This window comes from Danio aesculapii, chromosome 16 (genome assembly GCF_903798145.1).
Source record: "Danio aesculapii chromosome 16, fDanAes4.1, whole genome shotgun sequence".
Lineage (NCBI taxonomy): Eukaryota > Metazoa > Chordata > Actinopteri > Cypriniformes > Danionidae > Danio > Danio aesculapii.
Window position 1 is genome coordinate 33,143,863 of NC_079450.1, and position 19,288 is coordinate 33,163,150.

General features: G+C 36.0%; 1 protein-coding gene across 1 annotated transcript; it reads left to right on the top strand.

Moving 5' to 3' along the window:
• The first annotated feature begins 5,005 nt into the window (after positions 1 to 5,005).
• On the top strand, positions 5,006 to 14,502 carry LOC130243917 (toll-like receptor 13). The gene is made up of 4 exons (XM_056476226.1): positions 5,006 to 9,673; positions 10,938 to 11,146; positions 14,127 to 14,232; positions 14,310 to 14,502. The coding sequence occupies exons 1-4, from the start codon at positions 7,124 to 7,126 to the stop codon at positions 14,319 to 14,321; spliced, it is 2,877 nt and encodes a 958-aa protein (XP_056332201.1). The 5' UTR covers positions 5,006 to 7,123; the 3' UTR covers positions 14,322 to 14,502.
• The last annotated feature ends 4,786 nt before the right edge of the window (positions 14,503 to 19,288 follow it).

Consider the following 19,288-nt stretch of genomic DNA (forward strand, 5'->3'; position numbering starts at 1 on the left):
ACAGCTGTTTCTGCTCACTTTTCATTGATTTTATTTGGAAACGGTACACAAGCTTAAATAAAGGTTCAGCGAGAGGCTTCTGATCAATCAACTGAAGAGCTGGTGTTGGATTTATGAAACAGTCCTAAAGCGATAGTTCACCCAAAAACGAATTATCATTATTTACTCACCCTGTTCAAAACTTTTTTGAGTTTCTTTCTTCTGTCAAACACAAAAGAAGGTATTTTGAAAAATGCTGGTTGCTAAGACCCATAGGCCTACACAGAATCTGCGCGCGCAGAATTCCACAGATTATGCAAAGATTTTCCGCAGAATTCCACAGATTATCCGCAGATTTTCCGCAGAATTCCACAGATTATCCGCAGATTTTCCGCAGAATTCCACAGATTATCTGCAGATTTTCCGCAGAATTCCACAGATTATCCGCAGATTTTCCGCAGAATTCCACAGATTATCTGCAGATTTTCCGCAGAATTCCACAGATTATCCGCAGATTTTCCGCAGAATTCCACAGATTATCCGCAGATTTTCCGCAGAATTCCACAGATTATCCGCAGATTTTCTGCAGAATTCCACAGATTATCTGCAGATTTTCTGCAGAATTCCACAGATTATCTGCAGATTTTCTGCAGAATTCCACAGATTATCTGCAGATTTTCTGCAGAATTCCACAGATTATCCACAGATTTCCTGCAGAATTCCACAGATTTTCCGCAGAATTCTGCAGAATTCCACAGATTTTCCGCAGAATTCCACAGATTATCCGCAGAATTCCACAGATTATCCGCAGATTTTCCGCAGAATTCCACAGATTATCCACAAAATTCCACAGATTATCTGCAGATTTTCCGCAGAATTCCACAGATTATCCCCAGATTTTCCACAGAATTCCAAAGATTATCCGCAGATTTTCCGCAGAATTCCACAGATTATCCGCAGTATTTCACAGATTATCCGCAGAATTCCACAGATTATCCGCAGATTTTCCGCAGAATTCCACAGATTATCCGCAGATTTTCTGCAGAATTCCACAGATTATCCGCAGATTTTCTGCAGAATTCCACAGATTATCCGCAGATTTTCCACAGATTATCTGCAGATTTTCCACAGAATTCCACAGATTATCAGCAGATTTTCCACAGAATTCCACAGATTATCCGCAGATTTTCCACAGATTATCTGCAGATTTTCTGCAGAATTCCACAGATTATTCGCAGATTTTCCACAGATTATCTGCAGATTTTCCACAGAATTCCACAGATTATCCGCAGATTTTCCACAGATTATCTGCAGATTTTCCACAGAATTCCACAGATTATCCGCAGATTTTCCACATCTTATCCGCAGATTTTACGCAGATTCTGCAGATTTCTGCAGATTTCTGCAGATTTTTAGCCCATCATTAAATCTGTTTACTTGTGTAAATGTGTGTTAATTTAAATTTCATCAGTTTTTAAATTAATTACAGTAATTTTATTGACTATTATGAAAATGTTCATCTGAGATATTATATATTATATTAGTAGAGATATTATATGAGAGACTTGCTTTGTTTACCAAATAATGTGGATCTAATTGGATTTGCATTTTAAACATTAAATAAAAGTTTTAAAAGATATTATTTTTTATTTCACATATTAAGGTTTTAGTTACCATACTCCCAAAATTATTCCGCAGAAATTCACAGATTTTTACCAAAATTCTCCTCAGAAATAGCAAAAAACATCCACAGATTCTGTCTGGCCCTACCCATTGGGAAACTTTGTCCTTGTGTTCTTGTATAACATCCCGCTAGAACATCTGACACGTGAAAGAACCCAGATGTGTTCTTAATATTGAGGACGAATCAATGAAAACTCGCTTGACATCCCAGAATGATTGTGGGTAAATAAAGGAGGAGGAAAGTCGATGCTGATAGTGTTGCAGTTTGTGCGTTGACACATCAATATGATGCTCATGGTGGATGCAGTTTATTCACTATTATTTACCGTTTTAGTTACAGTATTTACGGTTTTTCCCTAAATTAGAAAGTGAACATTCACATGAAAATATTAATAAAGGTAAAAACACATGCAAAGGCATTTAATTCCTGTAATTCATATTGAAATTAGTTTTATTCGTATTATCACAAGTATATTGGCAGGTTTTTTGAACATCATATGTATATAAAAAAACAAAACAATAAATCAATGTACGAATTTTCATTTGATTTCATATTCTTTCTGCTTAGTCGCTTTATTTATCAGGGGTTGCTGCAGCGAATGAACTGCCAACTTATCCAGCATATGTTTTACACAGCAGATGACCTTCCAGCTCTGGGAAACACCCATACACACTCATTCACACATATACGTTATGGGCAATTTAGTCTATTCAATTCATCTGTACCACATGTCCTTGGACTGTGGGGGAAACCGAAGCACCTGAAGGAAACCCAACCGAACATGGAGAACATGCAAACTCCACATAAAAATGCCTAACTGACCCAGCCAGGGCTCAAACCAGCGACCTTCTTGCTGTGAGGCAACAGTGCTAACAACTGAGCCACCGCTGTACAAATGTTGTAATGTTAAGTCATGTGACCATGTGTCTTCTGAGTTTATTCAGGTAATTTGGCAAGACTGGTCTACAAGAGAACATGAGAATATTCTCTGCGTTTTTGGAATTGAGAAACAGCTATTGATAGATGGAGCCCCTATGGAAGTCAAAGGCTGCCAGCAACCGGCATTCTTCAAAATATCTTCTTTTACATTCAAGAAGAAAGAAAAAGGTTTTAAACAAGAATGTATTTTACATTTTTAGGTGAACTATCCCTTTAAGAATAAAATGCATTTTATTTTTTATTTTATTTTTGGTCTGAAGAATGATAGGAATATTGTTTTTCCTGATTAAAAAAAATCTTAAGAATTTGACAATGACTTCAAATTTATTTTTTATTTTTTTTTTAAATACTTTTATTTTAAGTTTTTTTTTAAGTATGTAGTAATCAAAAGATCCTAAAAGGTAGTGTGCCAGTCAGATTTTATGAGGGATGCTGGATTTGGATTAAGTACATTTCAGATCTAAGTATCAGAGAAAAGGTTCTCAGGTAGCAAACAATTTCCATTTGAATTGAACTTTATAAATTTGAGCTTTTCCAAATGAATGACGAAGGCCAGACTTTAAATTTCTGAAAGGTAATTCATTATTAAAATATGGATTTATCCAGTCTAGTTTCACAATTAAAAACAATTAATTTATGGTTTGCTGAATTAGTGTATTATATACATTTTTACAGTCTTGTTTACGCAAAATGTTTTTTTAAGCTCAAAGTTCCACCCCTAACCCTGCCTTTAAACATAGCCGTCAATGAGGCAAGACAACATTGTATATCAAATTTAGTTAAAATAAAAAAGTAAAATAAATTCAGCAAAATATTAGATAGTCAACATTGGTGCCAGTAAATTTGTGTTGTGTTTATCAATTGTTACATTTACTATATATACTCAAACACTTTAAAATTAAACTTTAATTTAATAAATAAAATTTATATAATAATTTATAATTATAATTTAAAAATAAACTTTTTATTTAAATTCCTATTAAAACAAAGTCAAATCAAGGTATTGTTATCATTTTTTATTTATTTTTTTTGTAACAGAATAACCTTACTTGTTAAAAATAATAATTTTATTCTTGAAAACGTTCTTGAAAGAATATTTGCCTTTGATGAGGGAAGGTGTTGGGGGATTAAGATGACATTCATGAATGCTGACAGAGGGAACAATATCAGGAATAGCCACTGTTTTATCTACTGTTATGGGACATCAGGTTTATATTTAAAACCTGCCATGTCTCGCACAAATATAATGTTTTCTGGGACTATTCATCAGAAGAATGTAGTTCAGTGTTGAGCGTGAGAGACATTTTTAATGCTACTCCTATTTTGCAGCTTTTAAAAAGTCATTACATAATTGTTGATTTGCATTTTGAAGATAATACTTGGCTTATATTGGGTGTACAGCTGTTGAGTGGAAAACAGTTGACTGATAACATTAGAGTTTTATTAATGTTCATCATTTTTGCTGTTCTCTTTTTTTTTTTATTCTTAAATAATGTTTTTGTTTTCAGTGTTAGGATCCTGACCTACTGCTTTTGATTTGTTTGGCAGCTTCACTGTTATTTATACAGTTTAACAAATGGTCTCTTTTAGTAAATGACGTGTGTGTTGTCTGGCACTTTGTAGGCTGCTTGTTTAAAAACGTTACTCTAGCCACCTAAAATATAAGCAAGTCTGTTAGTTTTATGTAAATTATATTAGTGTTTTTGCATTCTGTTCTCTATTGCGTTTGTGTCAAGCTAAACGCTGTCAGACAACATCTTCAAGTTTAGCTTTCGCAGCCTGTGTTGGATTGAACTGTCAAGTGAAACAACTCAAGCATTGTAGCTACACTTCGCTGCTTAACAGCAGTGTGTAGCAATTTGACAGGCCACTAAGTTAAAAACAAAATCTACTAGAGTGAAAAATGTAACATTATGCTAATTTGCTTAGTAATTAGTAATTGCTAAAGTGGCTAAATTTGCTTAGTAATTAATAATGGCTAAAGTGGCTAAAGTTGGTATGGTTGTGGTTATTGTAATGGGAAATTATTTTGCTTTGAAACATCACATAATAAACAGATGCTTATAATTATGCATAATGCATATGTGTTTTTTTTACTGTTATAGTTACTAATAAAAGTAGGATTTGCACATTTATAATAAAAACCTCTAAAAAGGCCTGAATCAGTGACTGCAACACTTGGTTCCTGCTGTGTTGAACTACTGTATATTTGAACATACAGAACCTAAATGTCTGCATACTCTATATTACTGCATGAATGTCACATACAGATGGAAGTGTTGTTTAAATCAGTCGTTGTGATGTCAGATTAGAGCTAGGCGATAAGGCATATAAAGATCCAATTCATCTTATAACCTGATAACATTATATATCAGTATATATAGTACTTTTTCTGTAAATTCAATAAATTAATGATATGTGTTATAATAGTTTATATACAGTATCACTTTTATACCGTTTTACATTTTAAAGGTGCTGTATGTAAAATTTTTATGCTTCTAAAGCAGTGGTCTCAAACTCAATTCCAGGAGGGCTGCAGCTCTGCAAAGTTTCGCTTCAACCACCTCCAACTCACACCTGCTTAATAGTCTCTAGTAGTCTTAAACACCTAGTTGGCTGTGTTTGATCAGGGTTGGAGCAAAACTATCCTTCCAGGAGTCCCGTTTGAGACCTACAGTATGTTCTAAAGCATAAAAATACCTTAATATGCTAGCAGATGTTTTTAAGAAACAAGCTAAGCGAACATACTTGTTTGTCTGAAAAGAAATGCTAAACAATTTTGGTTCTGTGTCAGAATGTCTTTCTTTGTTTTGTTATGTGTAACTCCGTCCACTGCCAGATTATCCAATTATATTTTGGCACACCGGGTTACCTTGGTAGAAAACAGCATATTTCATTTCGATCTTGAAGGCTTCCTCAATGTTTTTAAATGAGATGCAAATTCAGAGTTATAAAAGTCATCAGGAGGTGGTTTTGAATTAATAGATACTACAAATGTAAACATTTTCTGAGCAACTTACAGTGTAAGGCTCGATCTTCAGGCTCGCTCACTGCTGTTTGTGTTATCAAACTGGCATCATGTGTGTGTGTCATGTCAGAGGAGGAGGGGCTGTGTGAAAAAAACACTTTACCAGATTGACTACAAAACCTTGTTCAACATTTCTACTGTACAAACTGCACCTTTAAAGTATATCCTCAAATGTGCTCATGTGAATGTTTTTTTTTTTTACTTTATTTAACTTTTTCTTTTAAAGTTTATTTAACTTTACTTAACTCAAATTAGATTAAATATGTAAAAAATATTAAATTAATATTAAAACACTTTTTCAAAATCTAATGATTACAGGCCTAGCATATTACAAAAAAGGAAAAACCTTCACTTACCGTTTTGGCGTGGGTTTCCTCCGAGTTCTCTGGTTTCCCCCGCAGTCCAAAGACATGCGATATAAGTCAATTGAATAAGCTTAATTAATCGTAGTGTATGTGTGTGAATGTGTATGAATGTTTCCCAATACTGGGTTGCAGCTGGAAGGGCATCCGCTGTGTAATATATTTGCTGTATAAGTTGGCGGTTTATTCCTTTGTGGCGACCTCAGATTAGGAAAGGGACTAAGCCGAAGGAAATGAATGAATGAATGAATAAATAAATGAAAAACTTTCAAGCTTGCAGCTTTCGAAGCATTCTTTTATTGTGTTTACGCTTGATGCCATGTGGTGGAGTGTAAGATTGTGGTCATCCAAATGATCAAAAAGTATTACTGTAAACAATGTATTTTGCAACACCATAATGTAAAATCATTTTATCTCTTCCAATATGTTTTGTCATATTGCAGAGCCCTATTTAAGAGACTTATTTAAACATGATTAAACTGCTATTTTTGGACTAAAGTAACTAATTTACCATGCTATCAAAAATCTACTCAAAATAGTATGTCATGTTAAATGGTATGTATTTTATTACCAGTAATTCCATAGAATATCATTGCCGTGGCCATCGCTGGTCCTTCAAAACCTCAGTACTGCAGTTTTGCTTGGGGTGAATCTGGCTGTCTAGAACAGGAGGGAGTCATCCCTGCAGTTGACCACCCCGTGTCCTTATTCAATACACAACCTAAATTGAGATTTATGATTTGTGTTTTACCTACTTTCTTTAAGTCAGTTTGATGCAAGTTGCATTACATCTAAATCCTGAACCTTACCATAATGGGAATGGGGAGACACTGGTATGTAATGTGACTGCACCTATGGTGACCCCAGCATTAAAAAGCCACAAATATGACTTTAAATAAATGTTAAAGATAACCTGGTGGTTCAATGAGAAATAGTAATTAACATAAAAAGAGGCGGGGTATAAGATGCTTTACTTCAAAAGAAAAAAAATAGGCTTCTTCACAGAAAGAGGAAGTGGGGGAAAGAATAGTTCATGCATGGTCAAAACAAGTCCAGTGTGAAGCTTGAGGCAAATGATAAACTTCTGCAGAGTGAAGGCATAGAAATAGATTCATCTAGACTTGCTTTAAGATGTGTGCTTTTGTGACTAACTCCAATTTCTTGCACTTCTTTTGGACATTTGCATTAGGTTTAAGTATCTGCAATGTGGTTTTAACTCGAATAACAAAGCGCTGCATTACTATAGAGGAGCATCTTCTCAAACAAATGCCGTGGACTCCACACTGCCTCCATTTTCCAGGAAGGGGTCCATACGCAAACTGCAATATCACAGACCTGAGCACTGATCTGTCACAGGTAGGCCTTGAGGTTAGAACCCTTTGTGTCTTTGGAGATATTACGAGCATTCCTGCTAAAGCCTTTTCACACTTACCTTCTCTGGAGGTACTGCACATAGATGGAATACGTCTGGAGAGAGTTCAGTCTGGTGCCTTTGAAGGACTCCCCAATCTTAAGTATCTGTCAATACTTTTCAGTGATGATCTCTACAGATTGGTCAAAATGGATAATCGGTCATTTGCTGGTCTGAATAATTTGGAGGAGTTGTCACTGACGGGTCTGAAGCTGCTCAACGGATCCAGTGGGATATTTGACCCATTGGTTAGTTTAATCAGATTAGACATTGTCAGAACTTGCGCACAAGACCTTGGTGAAATTTTCTGTCATATTTCAAATGGAATGACCCAGCTAAGACACCTGAATGTAGAAGACAGTAAGATTTCAACAATTGAGAACAAAGGATGTGCAGGGGGCTCAAAGACCTGGCCTTTGACCGCCCTTTCTGGAGTTCAAAAGCTGTATCTAATTGGGAACAATATTAAATCCATTCAAGCAAACTCCCTAATTGTATTCCAGAACCTCTCAAGTCTTTTTCTGGAGTTCGAGGGCAAGTCGCTAGGTAGCGTTTGGGAGTCTGGAGTTGGAAAAGTCAATGATTTGACTTTGACAGGGAATGTATTAAAAAAATACTCAACAAACTTCAAAGATCTGTGTCATCTTGTATCCAGTCTTTATCCTCAATCACTTAGCCTTGTTCATACATCAATAGACAGACTAACTGCTGAGGACTTAAAGGACTGTGGGACTAAGTTGACAAAGTTATTAATCCAGAATTCTAAAATAGATCACTTGGACTTCAGGTTTTGGAAAAGTAAGCTGGAAATGCAGGCCCTTCAAATGGCCCACATGAAGTTGACAGACGCTCCGTTTTGTTTTGTTGTGAACAGCACGATGTGGTCCTTAACCTTGCTGGACCTCACTGGAAACTTGATTACCAATATTGATGGAGACCAGTTTGGTTGTATGCCGTTTCTCGAGCAGCTCTATCTGAGCCAGAATTCCATTAAAACCCTACAGCTGCATGCATTTCGAGGTTTGCTTCGACTCAAAATCCTACAGCTTGACTCTAATAAAATCTCGCAGCTTTCTGCCAATGATTTCAAATCCCTTCTGGCTTTAGAGGTTCTGCTGATTAACGATAACATCATTGAGGCTATAGGGACTGGAACATTTTGGGAACAGCGAGAGCTTCGTGAACTGTCATTTGGTAGACTGGAATATGTTTATGAGTTGCATCTAGAGTACATTTTTTTCGAATTTCCACCAAAGTTACAGCGACTCAGCATCGATGCACATTATGGAACTAATATTTACATTGGAAATGCATCACCGCCCAATGGAACGTTTGCTCTGGAACTAAATGGAGAAAAACTGGGTTTTGTGGGCTGTGAAAGTGATGTTTTAATGGCAGTCCGAGAGTTGAAAGTCAATTGCACCACTTTCCTTTGCGAGAACGTCTTCATGGCACCTTATTTCCTAAACCTGGAATCTTTCGAGATCTCAGGCGGAGCTGAAAGGGCACCTCTCAATTACGCTACAATCAATAATCTTCACCGTCTCAAGCATCTCAAACTCGTTAGGTTGAACTTCCCCAATTACACAGAATCTAGGAGTGCCTTTTGGAACCTAACTCAACTCCAGACCCTAGTGGTGGTAAACTGTCATCTTACTTTCCTGACCAAGAGCATGTTCAGAGACCTGACCTCTCTGCAGCTGTTGCGTCTCTACAGTGACAGTCCTCTGATCTTGACTGACGGTGTGTTTGGGGTTTTACCAGTGCTAAAAGCGTTCATTCTGGACAGAGTAGATTTCCAGTGCAGTTGTGAGAATGGCTGGCTACTTGATTGGGCAGACAGCACTGAAAAAGTGCAGGTTATCTACTTGCAAAAGCAGCAGTGTGTCTGGCACTATCAGAAACTCAACTTCTTGGCAACTATGGAGAAGCTCTGCCAGACTGATGCGCAGTACATTTGCTATGTAGCCACAGCCAGCAGCATTAGTCTTCTGTTGTCGGCAGCCGTTGGATATCGCTTTGCTCGCTGGCCTTCAGTTGTCCTCTTCTTCCGCCTGAAAGGTTGGATTGAGAGAAGGTTTGGTCGACGGTGGAATAGGAGAAGAAGGAGAACGCAGGACGACTATGGAGAGATTGAGGAGATGCAGTATGATGCTTTTGTGTCTTTCTGTAGCCAGGATGAGGCTTGGGTTTTAGGGGAAATGGCTCCTCGGCTAGAGGAACAAGGTAACCCAAGACTGAGGCTGTGTCTGCACAACAGAGACTTTGAGGTGAGATTTCCTAAATAAAGATGTTCTTTTTAAATAGAGTGGAGGTCAAATTTAGAGAATCAGACTATCTCAGAAATAATAAAAGGAAATGAATTTTAGTTGTGACTGAACTATTCTTCTGCAAAAGAAACACAATACAACACCAACAACAAAATATGTTAAGTGGAAGATCGTTCTTAGAGAACAGCAGTGATTGTAGCACAATTCGATATTTCTTCAGTTTCTTTCTTCAGCAGAAATGACTATAAAATGAGTTGATGACCACAGGACAAAACCTTTTTCCCACTTCTCTGCAGTGACCTTAATGTATAACTTCACTGACTAGCCATAACTTTGTCGCCAAGGAATTTCCAGAGATTTTCAATCAGGTTTCACACATGTAAAAATACTATAGGGTTTTTAAAAGCGTATTACACATATGTATTATAGTATTTACACCACTTTGTTAATGAATGCTACAGCATATAGTGAACTGAGAAATTACTTTAGTTTTCAGTAAACTGGTGTAATATTGTTAGTTGTAAAAATGTGTACAATTTTGGGATGTTTGTAATACTATATATGTTGCAATACCACAGTAAAATTACCACAATTTAATTAAAGTATGTTACTATAGTATTGTTCGAAACACTTAATTATTTACTATAAATTACTATACTATTACTATTATTCTTTCATGTGGGTTAGAATGGAGTCTAGACTGGCTATTTCAAGGATTTGCTTTACTTGTCTTGCTGTGTTGCAGGGTATATTGTCAGACATGAAAGAGATTCTGATAAACATTTGCATTCACTCTTCCATGAGTCTGTAAATGAGATCAAACTCTTACTGTAAAACACTCCAAGACATAACACTTCCTAGACATTTCTCTGAATTTTTTTTAATACGTTTTACATATATCCACCAACAAAGAACATATTATTTGCCTTCTTCATTAAAGTGATCTTTGGACCAGTACTTTCTCCACATGTTCCTCAGGAAAAGTTAATGTCAATAAAGGGCTTGCAGTACAAACTCTCTTAAACAGATCCTTAACCTGTTCAAGAAGTTACCCAGTTCCTGATTAACACCAATAACTGAAGGAGTCTGAACATTTCCTGTAGTGTTCTGCAGAATATAGAGTAGGTAACTCATTAAATATGTTTTGTGAAATTGTTGGTTATTCTCTCATTTTGATCTCCACTGCATATAAAAAAATAGGTAGGACTACTTTAGCTTAGGTCATTGATCTGCAACCTCACTCACCCATTATTGTTAACAACAGGTGGGTAAGGATATCATGGACAACATCACGGACAGCATCCACAACAGTCAGTGCACTGTTTGTCTGATCAGCCGCCGGTATCTGCGCAGTGACTGGTGCGGTCTGGAGATGCGAGTGGCCACACACCGGCAGCTGGAAGAGCAGAAACACCGTCTCATCCTCATCTTCCTCCAGCACATCTCTCCTTTTGAGCTCTCTGCTTTCCATCGGTAAGTGGCGAAGACGGAAGAAGCTCCTTCCTACTTCCAGTGTGCATTTACATAAAACGGCAACATTTATTGTAACAAGGGTCACCAAAAGGGGTCAGTGCTGATAGCCTATTGGACAGGAAGGTTCAGTTATTAATCCACAATCTCCCTTGCACTTTATTGTTAACAACAGGTGGGTAAGGATATCATAGACAACATCACGGACAGCATCTCTAACAGTCAGGACACTGTTTGTCTGATCAGCCGCCGGTATCTGCGCAGTGACTGGTACTTCCAGTGTGCATTTACATAGAAATGGCAACATTTAGTGGAACAAGGGTCATCAAAAGGAGTCAGTGCTGATATTGGACACTAAGCCTTAGCTGACCTGGCACAACTGTGCATCCCGAGTTCAAATCCTGGCTGGCAGACTGTTAAGTTTTTAAAGATGTTTTAGTGGGATGCTGTAACATTTAAGTGAGACAGGTGTAATGTGTGCGACAGATCAAGGATGAGGCAAGAATCAATTCTCTATTTAAGCTTTTTACTCAATAGTTGAAAATTATGTAACAGTAATTGGAGAGGAAAAAGAAAGAAACATTTATAATTATCTTCAAACAAAACCAACGAGTGTAAGCCAAATCAAAGAAACTAACAAAACAAAACAATCCTTAAAACTAAAGTCTAAACTAGACGTCAAAAATAAATACAAATAAACACCGAAATCTTCAGTGTATCCGACACTCGAACTAAACTATTTAAAGCTACAAAACTCAAAATACACAACTGGCAAAACACTCAAACTAATCTAACAAAACATCAATCTAAACTAAAACAAACCGGATAAAACGGTCAAAGCTTAGTTTAGAACCACACAACAACCATCACATTATGTTACTTAAAGCCAACGAAGTTCAAGCAAACTCGAATTACCACAGTAAACTGAGATAATAAATCAGGAAACAGCTGAAGCATAGCACAATCAAATTGCGTGGAGCACAAATGGTACGCCGAGGCAGAGCGCACATCACACACTGGTCTGTCGGGGCTTTAAATCCTTGCGGCTCGTTCTGGGATTGGTGGAACCGACTTCGTCATAATGATGATGGACAGAATGGAAAACCAATAAGAAACCTAAAGACTAAACAAGCAGAAAGAAAAAATAGACAAAGAAAACATCAAACATAACACTCCCCTGCTTAAGATACTTTTAACTATCCCATCTCTACAATCTACTGTCCTATCACAATAAAGGCAAAGAAATTGGAAAAAGTTTTTCATTTGTGCTTTTAATCGACAACATCCCCAAAACCACCCCGATCTTCTCACAGATCCATGAAAACAATAAGAAATGTTATGCATGCCAGGCCATTAGATGGCGACGTCCCTTTGAAAGGTACAAAACACCTGCACAAATATAGTCCACTATTATTTGTTTGTTTGTATTCATGAATCCCTTTAGACTAAGCTGACTTTGTGCATAATGTGACCGTTTGAACTAAATCTCGTTTTGCTGTTTAAACAGAGACAATAGTGCTGTCGTTTTCAAAAACTTTTGATTCAAGACACATTTTCAGGCCACCAAAACTTCATGTTAATTAACATTTGATGAACATCATTATTTCAGTGAGTAACTGGCAACCATATTAATACATGAGCAATAAATACAAAATACACAGTTGATCAAATTATCATAATCCAATGACATTTTTTTGGGGCTCATTTCAAGAGTTCACACAGATATTGCTTGATGCTATTAGCAGGTTTGTCATGCTGTCCCGGGAGAGAACCCTGAGCTCGGAGATAATTGAACCCAGGGCTCCCACCTGGTCAGTTAGTATGTAAAGGCGTCCGGGATCAGGTAGGTCTTGAGAGCTCCCCCTTGTAAAGGAGGAGATGGCGTGGAAGGGGGATTCTTACAAAACCAAGATAAGGCAGTAGGGTGAAATCGGTATGTTTACTGAAGGCTTAGTTCAATCTGATTGGATTATTGCTGATTACGGATGAGAGACCAGCCATGATCAATCATATCACATGTTCCTCTCGAAATTAGTTTGAAATTAAAACGAATTAATACAAAAGAAATGTACAGATGCACTCTCGGAAATAAAGGTACAAAATCCGCCACTGTAGTGGTACCTTTTCAAAAGGTACAGTTTTATTCCGTGCAGGTGGACATTAGTACCTTTAGGGTTTTGTACCTTCAAGGTACTGTGAAGTGCACATTCCTACTTTTTAGGTATAAATATGTACCTTTTGGATCAGGGTGGGGCCGAATCGTAGCTCTCACTCTGATCCCCTTGGGGAAATTCTAAAAATTGAACCAAAAACAAACAATTACAATTGGCTTAAGATTGGCAATAAAAATTGGGGCTATTGCAACCTGCAAAACCTGGGAACTTAAAAAATAAATAAATAAAAATAAATATGTACCTTTTAAAGGATCTATTAGGAACAAAAAAGTGACAAATGCCCCAGTGACAGATTTTGTACACTTCTTTTCTGAGAGTGTGGATTAATTGTTTTGAATAACACTGCTGATGTTCAAGGTGTAGGTCACCCAAAATGCTCATTTCTGTAGTCATTGACTCATCCTTCACTTGTTTCAACTTGTTGGAGTTTCTTTATTCTGTTGAACACAAAGGAAAATATTTTGATGATAACCATTGACTTTTGCAATATTGTGGAGGTCAATGGTTACAGGTTTTCAGCTTTCTTCAAAGTAACTCATTTTGTGTTCAACAGAAGAAAGAAACTCATAAAGGTTTGGAACCACTATAGTGTGAGTAAATGATGAGAACATTTTGGGTGAACTAACCCTTTAAGATGAAAACAAATAGATTTTTGAGAACATGGTAACTCAAGTAATGTTTTGACATGAGATTTAGTTATATCTGTGGTCAAGGGGAAAATTGCTGTATGCAAGTTTTAATGGACCACTTTAAAACATTGCTTTTCTCATTTTACACATAGCATACAGTACATTTATTCTTTTTTATAGTTTGGCAAAACTGGTCAGATCCCGTACATATCTGGACTGGCCAGAGGATGAAGGAGACCGAGAGCACTTCTGGGATCGACTAAGGAGGAACATTGCAGAAGATTCAGTGAGTACAAAAACATCTGAACTGATGCTTCAAGAAAGAGTCGTGTTTATTGAAATAAAATCTAAATTGTGTTACAGGAAGCTTCTTAAACTACCGGCAGGTTCCTGCTTAATGAATGAACACAAGGGCTGTTTTTCAAAAAGAAAAGTCTTATTTTTATTTCATTTTAATTCTGTAATCTTTTTATTAAATGTTTGTTACGTATACTGTAATGCTTATCAGTGTTAACAACTTATATTCATGCATTAAAAATGTCTCTATGACTTTCATCCTAACCTATATTAAACTAAAACTATAATTAACCTGCTCTGTAATCTTTTTCATCCTTGTCTGCACATAAATTTACCACAAGTTTAAAGTTGTTTTCCTGATCTGCAGTGGTGTAATATACTAGAGTGGCCTAATTTTAACTGTTCTACTTAAGTATTAGATTGAGGGATTTCAACCGTATTAAGTGTAGTCAATTTTGCAGATGTATATGACCTTGAGGTAAATGCAAATAAAAAAATATGTAATGCAAGTAGGCTACTGCATATAGGACAGATGCAAAAAAACAGATCGAACACAATGCAAGAGTCCTCAACCGTCAGATATCACTTCACAGCAAAAGGCGCTAATCCCATCACACAGGGCTGGACTGGGGCAAAAAATCAGCCCTGGCATTTTGGGCCAAAGCAGCCCACTACATTCAATCAAAATGCTATCTAACTGTGCATGTCCAATATGTTTATCAACTTTATAAAAACACAAAAGCCATATATATTAAATAAATAAGTACAGACATTAATCTCAACTTAATTATTGTATACTGTCCATAAAGATTTTTGTTCAGTTCTAAAAAATACATTATTCATTCATTTATTTTCCTTCGCCTTAGTCCCTTATTTATTAGGGGTTGCCACAGCGGAATAAACTGCCAACTATTCCAGCATTTATTTTATGCAGCAGATGCCCTTCCAGCCACAACCCAGCATCGGAAAACACCCATACACATTCATTCACACACACACTCATACACTACAGCCAATTTAGCATATTCAATACACTATTCACTCAGCCTATATTAAATAATAAACATAACAAAACTGCCTGCTGACGCATGAGTAAATCTTCAAAGGGAACAGTGTACTTTATAACCTCATTCACCTCATCCTGCTTGCTGTTTTACTATCTTAACAATGAAAACATAATATAAGGAAAATTGTTTCATTATGATTAACAGACACCAAACAGCCTCGTGTAGCTACATATTTATATGACCGTCATCTTCACTCTGCATATTTATAACAAAACAGGGCCTATAATATAACTGCCTCCTTTCATTTTTATTGAAAAGAATGAACCGCCAACTTATCCAGCATTTGTTTTATGCATCGGATGCCCTTCCAGCTGCAACCCATCACTGGGAAACACATACACACTTATTCACACACACATACACTATGGACAATTTAGCCTACCCAATTCACCTGTACAGCATGTCTTTGGACTGTGGGAGAAACCGGAGCACCCGGAAGAAACCCACATGAACGCAGGGAGAACATGCAAACTCCTCACAGAAACTGACCCAGTCGAGCAACCTTCTTGCTGTGAGGCGACAGCACTATAGTCTATATATATATATATATATATATATATATATATATATATATATATATATATATATATATATATATATATATATATAAAATAGTATTCCTAAAATTGTATTGTCATATATATATATTTTATTTTATTTTTATTATTATTTTTTTTTTACAAGAGAGGCTAGAAAATCATGAAGCTCTACATGATTATTATAATAATAATTATTATTATTATTACTATTATTATTATTATTATGCTTTGTTTATGATTCAAATGGACAAATTCTTACTGGAAAGTTGAGTGTGCTGGCCAGTTTGTTATTAGCCTAATAAATGACAATAGGCTACTTTTTTTATTTTTTTTTGTAATGATATATGATGTGATAAATTTGTATTTTGATTAATTATTTTTTTTCATATTTATTTAGTCTAAATCTTATTATTATTGGAAATATTATTGGTACATCAAAAAGTGCAGTTATGATAACTATCCAACAAGCTAATCCAGCTAAAAAGAATGCTTAAAATGCCACTAAATGGAGTATTTAAACCTCATAATTGAATAGAAAATAAGGTGAATAATTGCAAAAAAGTCCACTTTTTGATTAAAAAAAAGAACCACCCCTCTAACCAGGCTGGCTACTGCCCTGTACAATTAAGTACAAGTTTTTGTTTTTTTTTTGCTGTATATGAAGTGTATAGTAGTAACATTCTTAGCATCTTTAGGGATCTATAGTTTTCTGTACTTTTTAAACCACCCCTAGTCTGTGACATCTTGCTGAGAGGTGCGTTCTTACGTTCTTAACGTTCTTAAACACTCAAGTGTAAAACCGCTGGTGCTCAAAATAATTTCAGAATAGAAAACATGCTTTCAGTTCCTGTTATGAAAGTTCCTTTATACACTACGGTCAAAGCGTGTTTAAATACATGAAACGTACTAATGTCTTGATATTATAAGTTTTCATTTTTCAAGTGTCCCGCTTCTCAGTTTAGATGTAAATTTAGTAATGGCTTCCTTTAAAACAAGAGCAGTTACACCAAAATAATTGTTTTCTTTGTTCCTCATATACTCTGTATAGTTAACATACATAAACTTGATAGATGATGTAGGCTACATTAAACCAGCATGTTTACATGGGTAAAATAATATCTGGACAACGTTTGGCATTTTTATATGAGATTCATAAAACCAGATGTGATAGAAGAAACATCAGCAGCTGTTTATAATATGGTATATGCTATTTACACTAAGTTCAAATAGCACAATATAGCAACAAAAAGTATGACAGATGCTATTTCCACTCAGTGCTTATAGAAAGTATATGCTATTTACTGTACACTTTCAGGGCTCTTTTTTAATGATCTAGGCGCAAAGTCTAAAGCGCATGGCGCAAAAGCATTGGACATGTCCGAATCCACTTTTGCTATTTTAAGGGCGGAAAAATACACTCTGTGCTCTGGTGCATGGTCTAACAGGGTTGTGCTTATTTTCTTAATGAGTTATGGGTGTGTTTTGAGCATAACATGCATTAAGCCAATCAGAGACTCATCTCCCATTCCCTTTAAGAGTCGGTTGCATCGCGCCATGGTGCATTTGCTATTTACATGGCAGACTTTTAGGTGGAAAAACTGAACGCTTCACTAGCGAGAAAACAGTTAAACAGACCATCTGCAGCTTAAGGATAAAGAATGAGCCTCTTCCAATCGGCCTTTACTTTCTCTTTCTCTCTTTGGTGGATAAGGAAACTGTGTTGTACACTCCACTGAAGACATCCATTAGCCTACATATTTAATTTCGCTTGTTAAGTGCAAAGATTTGTTTCAAAACTATTTGTAAATTCAGGTCTAATTTCCAGCAAACTAATAAATGAGCAAAAAACTGGGTTATATCCAAATACACATGCTACGCCACATATGGTCCAAAACCTGACAGGTGGACAAATATAAGCTTGTTTTTTTATTAAAAATATATAAATATGCATATAATAAATAATACTACTAAAAATAACATTACACAAAAACAAGTTGTCATGAATAAACTGAAGCCCCCCAAAATAAAGAAGGCATGAAGGCAGTGGTTTTTATATTTATGTAGAAAATAATAATTTTTGTAATATTTTATTCCTTTAATTCTCTTTCATTTGTAAATATGTTTACGTATTGCTGTACATCCTGTGTGTTTTAAGCAATGTGTACGCGAGGCACTCAACTAATGCACCTGCTTTCAGCTGGTCTATTGTGCAGTCTGTTTTAGTTCCTCAAAATAGCAACGCGCCAACAATGCGCCTTAACACACACCTTCTAGACCGAAACTCCCATGAGTCCACCAAGCTGCACAAATGGATTTGCTATTTAAACAATGTGTTGGAAAATTAGGGTTGTGCTAGTCTGAAAATAGCAACACGTCAAGGCAAACACATCTTGTCCCTTATTGCGCCGGGTGTATGATAGGGCACTATCGAGCTGAACTGGTCTAGAACATAGCCCGCTTGCGTTGGGCATTTGGATTTGTTCTATTTTAGTAACTTCATTAATAGTATTTTATAGTTTGTTGTATTTTTTTAATTGGGAACTCATACTGTGTGTGGAATGCCTTCACTTGTAGAGACCGTCATGACAGATTATTTGTTGATAATTTATTTTATTTGAATAATATTACGAAGATACTGCTTACCAGTGCAGTCTGTCTCTTTCCTGAATATGAATATTTGTGCAATATGAATAAATTAGTAGAAATACATAAATATAAAAATATAATAAAAGTCATTTTAACGTGATCAGTTGATTTTTCGTCAACTTTTTTCTTCATCTGAACCTTTAACTATGTCATAACTGCAATATTTACACTCCTCCTTACAATTTATAGCATATGTGACTGTATGTGTTGCTTTTCGCAGTGTTTCGTGACACAAAAGAATATTGAATGTTGTTCTCTGTCTTTGATGGAATTTGCAGACATTTGTTAAACTTGTCCCTCACACCTTACTAAGGTAAGCGGGCTGTATGCACACGAGCGATACACTTATTTAAATATGTCTTATAATAATATTATGTAGGCACATTTATGAAACATACATTGTGTGTTTTAAAACTTTTACTACAACTGTAAAGCAAAACAAATGTATTTCCCACATAAAAAAATATCCAAAAGGAACGTAGGTCTATACATTTGTACATTTGTGTATTTATTTGTTTATAATAAATAGTCTGGATTATAATATAATAAAACGAGAGAGAAAATATTTGTCATAAACCATATTTCTAAAAATAAGCTTGAAAAGTTGTCTTAAGCAGAGTGGTGCAGACAGACGTCACAGGTGAGCGCCCTGGCACTGTTGTCCAATAGCCTAATGTTAGCTTTTCAGCTCTTGCGTTTACATTTACGACCCAAAAGTGATAAAAGTTATATTTTCGTGTCAGGATTATCTGGTTGGGCAAAGCGTGTAATTGTAATGAACTGTGTTTGAACA